Source organism: Choristoneura fumiferana, chromosome 6 (genome assembly GCF_025370935.1).
Source record: "Choristoneura fumiferana chromosome 6, NRCan_CFum_1, whole genome shotgun sequence".
In the NCBI taxonomy this organism is placed as follows: Eukaryota; Metazoa; Arthropoda; class Insecta; order Lepidoptera; family Tortricidae; genus Choristoneura; species Choristoneura fumiferana.
Genome location: NC_133477.1, coordinates 14,628,873 through 14,641,747, shown reverse-complemented (window position 1 = coordinate 14,641,747; position 12,875 = coordinate 14,628,873). Strand labels below are relative to the sequence as shown.

Below are 12,875 nucleotides of genomic sequence, written 5' to 3'. Positions count from 1 at the left end.
AAAAAAAAAAAACTGGAATGTACCACTAGTGAAGGATTAAAGAGTGAAGGTATTATGATAGTGCCATGTAAGGGGCTTTGGAAAGAGAATGATTAGATAGTCAAGGAAATGAGGGTCCTGAATACTAATAATTCTGTAGTATGATTGGATCATTTATTGGTAGTTATAATTGAACCACATTACACTTACAACTAGAATTCTTGATGAGGTGTTTAGGATAGGCCAGTAGGCAAATCAGTTTTGTAGACTGCGTTCAAGGATTTTAGTACTCTACTAGTGGACAGAACTAAAAATTTACACTACACATGCTCCAGACTAGGAAGTCATTATTGAAGGCTAAGTCTGGACTGGGAGGCAAATGGATTGGGCATTTTGACCTTCTGGTAAGTGAATAATCGAAAGGAATGCCTGGGCTTAAGGAGAGAATCGTAGTTCTACTAGGACTTGATAGTTAGACCTTGCTATCATGCTTTTATTAGAAGCTGAGATACGATTTACTACTAGAGTTATCTTGCCTCACAACCAAGATCTTTCGCAGAGTCTTAGACATTCTGACTGGATTGTAACTGTGTTCATATCTGTGAGTTTCAACACTGGTTCAAATGTAGGCTAGAAATAGTGATAGTCTTAGCTTGGTTAAAAACACACCACACAAAACACATTTCAATTATAAAGACTAATAAAATTTTATTTTAAATTTTAAATATTGACATAAGTGTGATAGACCAATTCGGGCGTTAAATTGTATATTAACTACTTCTTAGTCTATCAAGGGGAAAAGCTGTAACGGTTCGGATGTGTCACACGACCGTCACTGGGAATAAATTAGTAGAAAATTGTTAGTGGGGCCATCTATGAAGGTTTGATGGAAACTCGAAACAAAAACATGTCGACAAAGACAGTTAAATAAGAGTAATTGAGATTAGAATGTCGATGTAATTAAAGCAGGGATAATTTAGCAGTCAATTTAATGAGTAAATGTTAAATTTAATTGGAGATTAGAATTGTGTTGTTCGGGTATAATAATTAATGTAAAAAAACGCCATCTATGGTCAATTAAAGGAATTAATGGTAGGCGTCATGGAAAATTAGTGAACTAATGCCGAACTGGGTTTAGCGGCAGATTAACCTGGGAGGCTATTTAGTTAGTTTCACGTGGGAATTATAGAGGTCGCTTTAGGTAATGGAAATGTAAATTTTATCTAAAAACAAGAAATATGGTCACAAATTCATCAAAAATAGACTTATATAGTAATAGATCATTAGTATTAGTCTACAGTAGATCTTAGATACATTTGATGTTAATAATTATGTTAATTTAAAGAAATATCAACGGAAGCATCATGGAAACGGCAAGTTGTCGAAATTAGCTAAATAAGTTAAGAAAAACCGAAAATGCAAGCATTACGTAATCGTAGTATAGATCATTGGTTCATTATCTATTATAAATTAAGTTTTCATTCAAAACGGAGTAGTATTAGCAGAGTAATTACACATTTAGTTAAGACGAAATTACAAGTACTCTGTCGCACTGATTAAAGTAGGAACGTGGCGAAATTATAAGCAAATTTGAAAGGCGTTAATACGACAAAGGAAACTATGAATAAATGGCGCGAATTTGGGGATACCAGTTAATAATTGTAGGCAAATTAGCTATTTTATAACGAACAATAGAAGTATGTAATTGGCTATTTATATTCAAAGAGTGTAGGGAGTAATAAGTAGAAAATTATCATTAGAAGTAAGATTATTGTTAGATAGGTTAAGGAAATTAAAACGTTGAGGTAAAATTGAAGTATTTGACAAATACATATAAATATTTATTGAAAATTATTGTTGTAGCACAATATAAAAATGGAACGTATTTACTAGAATAGTTAAGCTAGGATAGTGTCAAGATAAATAGGAAATTTTAGTTCAAAAATAAATTTTACGGATAAAATTTGGCTATTTTGAGATAAGGATTTGGCAGAAGAAAAAGCGAGAGCGGGCAATGTCAACGTTGTCGACTTTGGTAAGCTTGGCGTCGTTTGGTCGCTTGGCGCGAAAATACCAGAGGTCCCGGGAGAGAAGCTATAAATAGAGGTGACACAAAAAGGGCGGGAGCCAGATGGATTTAGATTTCGTAGAGTCAACATCGTTATTTTGCTAGTCGGGGGGTTAGTTTCTGTGCGCCATTTTGTTAACAAATTAGAGTCAATAGTATCGGATAATTTTATTTCATTAATTTTAATTGGGGATTTGCTTTTATTTATTTATAAATTAATTTTAATTTACAAGAAATATGAGTATTTCTTCAGGAAGTAAAGTGTCGGGGTCTTGATCATTAATCTGCGGAATAATGATTAACTCTCTGGTTTTTTAATTATTTGTGAAATATCTAGTGCTGATTTTCATTCGGAAAATCTTTGTGTGAGGGATCTTTGCGGTCTTGTGGCGGTGAAGTCCTTTATTTGTTCTTGTAGTGTGGAGTGATCGTTTTATAGCGTTTCATTTCAGCCTACGTATATTTTGTACTAACCCATAACTTTTCTGTGTTTTTCCCAACTTAATGGAAATGACTTTGGTTCCTCCATAACGTACCTTGGTTGAGCTTTAAGTCCGTTTATATCGTCTGATACCTAACGGTGACAACAGTAGATGATATAGGCTTCCACTTCCTGAAGCTGTGGCGGCTTCAGCGGACAAAATACTGTCGTACCAGCCACCAGTGGATTCTGTTTGTCTTTTGTAACGACTAAGTAGCGCTCGTCGAAGTGAATGCGTGTCTTGTTGACGCTTGGTTTGTACTTAAGAAACTCAGAATTCCTGTCCCCTATTTATTTACGTATTTATGCACAACGTTAGGTATTCTGCTGTTCCGCGGGGCTCTCCGTCATAGGGACTTTCCTTCGGGAAAGTTGAGAGCTCAGCACCATTTAGGGACCGATAGGGCTTTAGGTATACACACCATCATTGTTGATAGGAGATTAGAAGAAATTCATTGCACCGTGAATTTCTACATTACACTAAATGTACATGTGGGATTAATTCCCTAGTTTTGCTAATCACAGACAGAGAGTAGGGGCCTCAGGCAAGCTTAAAGTACAATTGTAGGATTTATTAGGGCTATATAGGTAGGGAAGTTCATAGGGCTTAGCTAGAGTAGCGTTTCCTTACACCGGGAAAAGTTACTATTTTAACTCACCACACAATTAGTTCACCTATGAGGGTTTTCCTCCAAATTGCTAAACTTCAACACAGAGCTAGGGAAAGCTTAAACTCGCACACACATAGTTTTAAGGCATAAATTAGATTTTAAGAAAAGAGAATAAAACATAAAATTTATTTAAGTACTTACGTCAAAACTTCATTATACAAAACTTAGTTCATAAGAACTTGACTACGAATAACTTTATTAAAATTAGTAAGTTGACTTCAATTTAAAACCAAAATACGGTTTGATCATTTTGTTAAGAGTAAATAACAATAACATATTTTAGCTGTCTTTCCTATAATGAATAAGCGGGAATTGATATGACACGATCTCATAGCTAAGTGGACAATTAAATGCCAGATAACTTACTGAATAATATTTAACACAATTATCATCTAATTTCGATTTGAATTACGATTGCCAGCTAAAATAAGCTTTGTTTTGATAAAATTAATATCAAACATCATATTCATACTTTTGATCAAGATCTCATCAAATTATGTCTAGTAATAAGTTAGAGATAAAATCGTAGAGGGTTTTGGACCATCTATCAATTAAAATACAAAAGTCTTTCGTGTTATAAATACATACTAGCTGTTTTAGTTGTCGTACCTACTTACATTGAGTGAACGGATGTAGAAATCCTGACTACGGTCGATAGCTTACGTTGACACATACCAGGCAACAGTCTATCTGGAAATTTATGTACTTTTCATTCGATCTCGATTTAAACATAATTGATTAAGGATTGATAGTTGAAACAGTTTATTGTTCATTTAAAATATATGAATTGAGACAAAACTAGACATAGACGAGTCCAAAACCTAATACAGAGGTTATCTTGAATACCCAAGGGTTATCTAGTTATAAGCTAGTTAGATTATTATTAACGCTTGTGTTCTGGGCGTAAAGTATAGAAATCGGTACTTACTTTCTGCTTTACTCCGGTAACGCCAAATGCTGGTAGAACTAGAAAATTAGACTAAGTAGATAGCTCATTAAAATAAGTGAAAGTCACTATGAGATTAGTAATTATACCAAAATAAAATTATGTCAAATTAGACATTCCATATATCTAAGATAGATAAGACATAATCTAAATTAAGAGATACTAATGCCTATAGTAAATGAATAGCTGAAGTGTCTAAACTCATTCCTGAACTAATTATCAAAGTTATAATTAAGCATCTCATAGAGTATTCTAATATAAACATAGAATAAGTAACCATAAGTCTAAAATTAGATTCAACTTGTTACAAAACATTGTGTTTGTATTTCCATACTTTGATTTGAATGCACCGAAAGTTAGTGCTTAGTCTAGTAAAATCACAACTTGACATATCCAAAGAGATATATTGCTCTGGTGTGCGAAAGGAAAGGATCAGGGGTGGCTGGAAGAGATCCTCCGAGACCTTAGGTCTCGGTATTAAACTTAGTTTTAAGTCAAAATAGATTCAGAAGTAATACAAACACAAACACTATCCGTAGTAGAAATATTTCCTCTCATTTTTCCAAACTGATTATTCTAGGTAACCTGAAAGATCCATTTCTAGAACTATCCAATCTAAACTTACTAGTATATCTAAATTCACATCTCAGTAATTAGAATTTCATCCTAAAGTTCAGTAGAGTTCAATCTAGAGTCAAAATTATCACGAAGTTAGGTACTGCTTAATTAATTATAACATTAGAAACACAACTGTAGGCTTTTCAAATTAACTCTCAAATAAAAGCACTTAGGTTATTGCTGGGCATAAGGTAGGTTCCTAATCCACTAGACGATTCACGATCACAAGGCCATAAATTAATTTAAGTTAAATCACCATAGCGTTACCATAAGTTAAGTGTAGTATTAAGTAGGTTAAGAAGGGGTAGTTAGTTAGTCTTTAAAATTAGCTATTAATTCAAGGCCAGTATAATTAAAAATAAAGCCATCAAACAGACTGTTACAATTTGTTGGCCGTGACCAGCATAAGTACAGTCAAGTACAATTAAAGAAAAAAAATACTTATTATATCATAACCTATTACTAGCATCAAAGGGCGTATTACAGTAGGGATTTTTCGAAATTCCACGAACGGCCAATGCGGGACATTAACTTCATTCCTATCGAGTATTGTGTAAATATAAAAATCTACGCAGACGAAGTCGCGGGCAAAGCTAGTTTGAAATAAACGTTGAGATTGTCTATTCGGCCAGAATCGTAATTTAAACGTCCGAAACCGAACAAATTGTAAAAGACTAAGAATAACGATACCTAGCTTGCTAAATGTAGATTTGAAGTGGGTTCCAACAGCATTAGGACTAGAAGCAATCACAGCAAAGATTTTCCGTGACAGCGAACGCCCTGCTTATCTTGTCTGATACTGCAGCTCTTTTTTAAGTTATCCTGCCACAAGGGATGTTAATTTAGCTCTTTCTGTCTTTACATATATTATGTTCAGTACCTACTTATGAAAGCTGAGCCTGAGAAATAGATAGCAAGCTAAGCTAATTTTAGTAAGCTAGATAATCAAGCTTCGTGTATACAGAACTGTTTTTGCTTAGCTAGTTCTGTATACTCGATGCCAGAGTTGTGAGTTTACTATCCTACTTTCAAAACCTACCTATAGACCACCTATAGTACCTATTAGTTTTGTATAATGTAATGTACTGTAACTATTGTGCACAATATTGTTAAATGAGTGTTTGGTTCGCCAACAAATTGTTTTGCAATTTGGCGAAATACGTCGTGTGTTAAATGTGTATATTAATATTTACAATAAATAAAAAAAAAAAAAAAAAAACAGCCTCGTGAATCCTGGCTACTTTCTCAACCTTCCGCAAGCTAAGAATTATAAGTTATATTATTAAAAATATAAAAATATTGTCAAGCTGTGCAAAAAGCCATGATTACGAGTACGTTACGATAACCTATACCGCGAAACAAAAACATTTCCAAATTAACACCTAAATCAAATTCACCTGTGAATTTCCATGTACGTCGATTACAATCAGGTAAATTGTCAGTCTGAGAGAAACTCGCAAACAGCGGAGAGAACTCCATTTACCGATGAAACGCAAACAGGTGAGGCAACCATGATCAAGGCGAAGTTGTGTTCGGGCGCATAATTAAGATTGCATCATGAACGTCTTCGATAAGCAGTGCGAATGTTCGAGAAGTAAGACCCACGTTGAGCGTGCTGCATAGGGGCACATTTAGGTATGCTGCGCCTGCAAAGGGGCATAGCATAACACGATATTTGCTTCTAGAAAGATTACAGTTCGAGTTCACGTATTTATATCGGCTTCGCGTTAAAAAAAACCGAACAAATGCGAGTCGAGCTTGTGTGGAGAGGGTTCGGTCGATGATATATTTTAATAATTATCTTTATTTTTACTGTCCCGCTCCCCTGTATTTAAAAATTTTAAGAGGGCCCCTTTTTTTAAGGTTCTCCGGGAATATACAAATTTGAATCCCACTTTACTTTCAGAGATAGGAGGGGAATGTACGGTAAATTTTTGTCTATATTCTTAAATCACTTCAGTTTATTTAGTAGTTTAAAAATTCGTGAATTAAAAAAAAGGGAAAAAATATTACCTAAGTGATGGCAATATATATAGAAATTTATATTATATACTCGTATACCCGTATACCGAAGCCGTGGTGGCCGAGTGGTTTGACCTATGGCCTCTCAAGCAGAGGATCGTGGGTTCAAACCCCGGCTCGTACCTCGTGAGTTTTTAGAAATTCATGTGCGGAATTACATTTGAAATTTACCACGAGCTTTACGGTGAAGGAAACCAGCCTGCAGAAACGCACTGGGCCTGCGTGGGAACTCCAGCCCAAGCCCATTCTGGAAGAGGCCTGTGCCCAGCAGTGGGACGTATGATGGAGACGGGATGATGATGATGATGACTCGTATACCTACCACTCAACTTGTTATGAGTTTTTATAACTCAAGTAAAATTCGTATGATTTCGCGGTACCTACTCGTATATTACAAGCAATTGCTATATCAATCGCATTACTGTATTCACTACTTAAATATCCAAAATATATGAATGAACTGAAATGGAAAATAACTTCAGTCTATTGCCTTCGCTAAAGTTAAGCAACGAAACGGCAAGCATGGAGCTATATGCAAAGCGGCGGGAGATATATTAACATATTGACCAAAGGAATATAGAATATGAGCTGATTCTTTCAAAAGGAAACTCTTTATTTTCTGCATCTCGTTGCAAAGCGGACCAGACTTTAATATGGACGACAAACAAAGACTTTTGTAAGTATATCTGTGAATTATAATATCGAAATAGTGTATTTTATTTTTGTACTGATTTAAAGACGTGGTTGCCTCGAGCTTTTAGCGATGGCTTCTCAATTAGTTAATGGTGTATGTGAAATTCCCTGATAGGATGTCTGGGCCTAGCAGTACGGTTTGTATCATGTCTGTACATATATGTAATTGTTATGTTGATAAATAAACTGAACTAAACTAACTATGTAATAAACCTTGTTCCACCTCATTCTAGTGAACCGAATAACCGTAAATGAGTCCGAAATGGAGAACTTTTGCTGCAAACCGATTCTCGCCTCTAACTGAACCATCCCTCGCTGAATGTGTTAATATTTTAACATTTGTACCTGGGTGACTGTGCTTTGCTCGGGCTAAAACTCCTTTATAAAGGTTTTCCCAGAGATAAACCAAGCTAGATCGATTTGTCATCCCCAAAAACCCCCACATACCAAATTTCATCGCAATCTTTGGAGCTGTTTCCGAGATCCCCGATAGATATATATATATATAAAAATCAGATAGATTCTGTAGGTAATTCATTCCTGTTTAAGTTCAAGTACTTACCTATCTTTAAAATGCACTTAGTAGGAAAGTACTTAACTCGTTCCGTGTGTCAACATATCTACAGAAAGTTCGTCATTTCCACAGTGAACAAGAGCGAAAAAGATATCCAAAACTTATGTTCCCACAAAAGTATTTATGAAATCAAACCAAAGAAGCATATATTTATAATTCAGGTTTGCTGAAAAATAACATTTGACGTTATAAAGTAAGTATACAGACCTACATTTTTACTAACATGATGACGATTTTAAAACAGATATTTTTGATGTTTAACTATTTACATCTAAATATTCTAAAGTAACGCGTAAAATATCAGAACACAAATGACGAAGACACACTAGATTACCTTAGAGCTTTCGTTTGGAATATTTTCGTGTTTTTGAGCATCTTTACTGCTCCGATATGCGGTATCTATTTCTCAATGTACTTTGTGGGCTATGGACCCATAGTCCAAGGAGGCAAAAACAGGAATGTTTACAGCCGTTTTTGTCCACGTTTCGTCTCAATGACTAGGCCATCATAGGGCTACACATTTTCATGCAAATGAATGTGTGGTGCGTGGCCATATCTCCGCGGCGTATCTTTAATAACCATAAATCTACGAATCGCGCCAATCTATTATTTACGGCCTAGAAAAAATTAGGACACCATTTCAATTTTGGCGATCATTCATGGTTGCGGTTCCATTTCATTGCACCATTGTATCCACATTTCAAAATTAAAAATTTATGTGTATTTTGCAGATGGGGCAGTAATCCATCTAATAAGATTATTGGATTATTAGAGGATATTTAACGTAAAATGAAAAAACCTGTAAAATTTTCGAGCTTGAGGCATCTATTGATGGCATTATATTGTCATCTAATTCGCGTAGAGAATCCACCTTTGACTGGAATTTTAAGCAAGTTCACTTTATCACTTGTTTAAAATTTGCTTGCAAGGTTTATTTTGAAGTAATATAAATATACAAATTACCTAAAGTTAGACAAAAGCTTAAAAAATCAGAACCAGGTAACTTTACCTTATTGAACGGAACTAGAAAACTGGAAAAAGTCCTAGATAAATAAGGGGCATTAAGATAGCTGAATGACCTGCATCGGTTTGTACTAGAACCTGCATAGTACAATGCCTCGTTCAACCTGAAAATTAAACAAGTTTTGTTACAAGTTTATTTTATTTAAAACTAAAAATCATATGATTTCTTCTTCAAAGAGTTCCTTCACAAACTACTGTTTGTGATTTTCTTGTCATTCAACCATCTAGTCGTTATGCCACTAAGACGTTTTACTATCAGTACGTTCTGAATACGTTGCCGTTTTGCCATTGGGACATTTTGAAAACGTTATAGGTCGATGATGCGTGCCGTGATTCTTATTACAATGTCATTAATGGCTAATTTTGACGAAATCACGCGTCTTCGTGGATGGCACTAAGTAGACCTAAGTCCAATCTTAAACCCAGGCATTCTACTATTAAGACGTTTGCACAATGCACAATTAGACATTTAGCTATCAAGATCTTATAAAACTAAGCCGTTTTGCTTATATAGTCGTTATGCGATCTAGTCCTTACGAACCTAACCCGATTTGTAACGGCCGCGAACGCAAAACATTCAATGATATTTAAAAGGTTGGAAGTAAAATTTTTACACAGCTGTTTATTATTTTAATCATTAGACATAAGGCATTCAGTTTTTCACTTCGAAGTCAATGTGACTGTTCAGTACAAGACTGGACATATACAAACATGCGTGTAAAAACACTTTGATGTTATTATTGTAGAATAGCAATATTTTTAGTTTTAAGAAAAAATATTGGTTTGTCTGTTTTTTTTCTCTGCTCAGCCTTCCTATTCGCTGTGCTTTGTGCATTTTTATTTCAAATTACTGCAATAAAGTGATTTATTCAATATCTCGCATTTGTATTACACAGTGACAAATTGACAATAAGCCTTTTTTTTCTAATGTAGGAACTGTCATAAAAATGGTACGGCATTTTCTTGGTTGATTATGCCACAACTCGCAATGACATTTCCCACGCGCCGTCTAAACAAGGCTTTACTCGTCCACCGATAGATCGACCATTAAAGCCGTCCCGCGGGCCAACTCCAGAGTTATCTATATACATTATCTATTCTCTAATTGCACACATTAATTGTTTAAATGACTTATTGGTCTGCGCGGAAGGGTAACTTTCTGAAATATGATAATGATTGCGGGCGAGGACCCCGCTTCGAAGGTTTTTGGCTCACACTCGTGTGTAGATGTTTCAATTTCTGTCCTTGATTCATAATAAAAACAATAAAATTATTGCTTTAATTCTGGTCACAACGTAAAGAATCAGGTCATTTTATTCGAATTCAGAGTCTGCGTTATCGATTTCAATGAAAGAAGTCACCTTTCATCATCATCTCATCTTCTTTCAGTTGGAAAACTATTTTTCCAACTAAAAGATAAAACTTAAAACGCTTTTTTTTAATAAAAACTTTTTTATTTATACAAATAAATCGTCGAAATAGTGATTCTGATCTGAAGTTATTAAATTCCAAAACTTCCTAAGTGTTTAATCTATATAAGTTTAAGACAGTGTTTTTCAAACTTTTTCAGGACGCGACCCTCCTGGGAAGAAAAATATTTGGCGACTCGTGCTTACCTTCACTTATAATTATTTGTATTATTCTTATGTTAATAATATGAAAATTGAAGAATTATACACAATAATGATGCGACTGCGACCCCCATAAGGGGCATCCGCGACCCCCTGGGGGGTCGCGACCCACATATTGAAAAGCACTGGTTTAAGAAATACTAACTGCATGTACAATAAATAAATACCCTGAGTTCCGTCCCAACAAACATTTTAGTCGTATTTGTGTAAGTTATGCGACTCATAATGCTATAAACATCGTTTAGAAGTAAATTTAGCGTGTAATATGACTATGGGTCTCTTATCATTATACAACTTGTAGTCGTATATAGAAATCGTATAAACTTCTATACGACTGTTTTATATCACCAATACACAACTTTTAGTCGTATAACTAGTGCTGTCGTCTTAATAACGTCTATATGACTTTTACACCGGTATTTATCGTATTAGAGCCGCGAAAACTACTATTACGTGACGATCGTGTAAGAGTAATATATTGCACTCTTATAAAATTTAGAGTCAATTTGTAGTCGTATATAGACATCGTATAGACTTCTATACGACCGTTTATATGACTGTTACACAACTTTTAGTTGTATAACTAGTGCTGTCGTCGTAATAACGTCTATATGACTTTTACACCGGTATTTATCGTATTAGAGCCGCGAAAACTACTATTACGTGAGGATCGCATAAGAGTAATATATTGCACTCTTATAAAATGTTGAGTCGAATTTTAGTCGTATATTGACATCGTATAGACTTCTATGCGACGTTTTATATGACATTTACACATCTTTTAGCGGTATAACCGGAGATGTTGGCTTAGTAAAGTCTATACGACTTTAACACCAACATTTATTGTGTTATAGTCATAAGAACTACTTTTACGTGACGATCGTGTAAAAGTCATAAATTGCACTCTTATACGATTTTGTAGTCCAATATGAACATCGCATAAACTTCTATACGACTGTTTTACATGACTATTATACAACTTTTAGTGGTATAACCAGTTGTCATCTTGATAACGTCTATACGTCTTTTACACTAACATTTGTCGTATTAGATTCCCGAGGACTACTATTTTACGTGACGATCGTATAAAAGTGATAAATTAGGTACACTTTTTTAAGATTATAAGCCGATTTGAACACTTTTATGCTACTATTTATTACGTATATAACTTTAGTGACACAGCTTTTCTTTGTAAAGTTGATAATAATATTTGAAATTTATAAAAATTTCACCTAACCCTAATTTCGTTAAAATGGCTGACAAAAGATAAGTTCACAGATGCAAAGTCGTTTAGACATTGTATTACGGTTGTATCTTAAACCCTAAGACGTTTAAAGGTAATTATTAAAACGTTCATTAAAAACATTGAAAAGAATATAGCTTAATTTACAGAATTTATAAGGCGCGTTCATTATATTGAGAAGACTAGGGCATATTACTCGATAGCGTTAATTTCCCAACAGATAAATGTACTTACTTAGTCGTACGTGAGTTTCGAAGATGTCACAAGAAGATAACTAAAATATAAAAATGGCTGTTCTACTTTGCTATGATTAAAGTAATTGTCCGTCGCAGTTTTTAAGTTTGAATTTACTACATTTATCTGATAACTTTACAACAGAACCCCATATTAAAGTCACGATAAACACTTTTATTCGATAAAATGCGGTAAAACAGCGGTAATAAACACCATAACTCCATGAACATTGGTCATGACACCATGTCTCACGATTTCTATACGACCACTACACGACTGATACAGTGACTTATAGGACTGCTACGTGACTATATTACGACATAGATTCGTATAAAATGGGCCTTTTCTCGGTCATATCGATGTGATAACGACGTGTTTACGACCAGCTTATACAACCAAAAGTCAAAATTGGCACGTTGTGGCCACCTGTAAAATGTTTGTTGGGGTATACCTACGTATAAGCTTGACCGCACTCTTGGCAGATAGGGGCACTTCACGTTACGTTACCTCTTCCTTTACCCTGAGCTTCAATTATTAACTCGTTCCATGATTCAACAAAATATAGTATATACTCGTAGGTTTATTTCAAACATTTTACCAACTATTCTAAGTTATCTATCAACGAGATAAAGACAATATCGCCTAGGGTTCAGCAAGGAATGCAGTAAAACTGCGTATTGGTTGTCCATACA

The 12,875-nt window shown here is 34.7% G+C and overlaps 1 protein-coding gene across 1 annotated transcript in view; it reads left to right on the top strand.

The window, feature by feature from the left end:
• The first annotated feature begins 12,369 nt into the window (after nucleotides 1–12,369).
• LOC141428706 (extracellular serine/threonine protein CG31145-like) overlaps nucleotides 12,370–12,875 on the top strand; it is a 7,429-nt gene continuing 6,923 nt past the window's right edge. Inside the window, 1 exon segment of the mRNA XM_074088714.1 lies at nucleotides 12,370–12,374. Within this exon segment, the coding sequence (XP_073944815.1) occupies nucleotides 12,370–12,374 (5 nt within the window).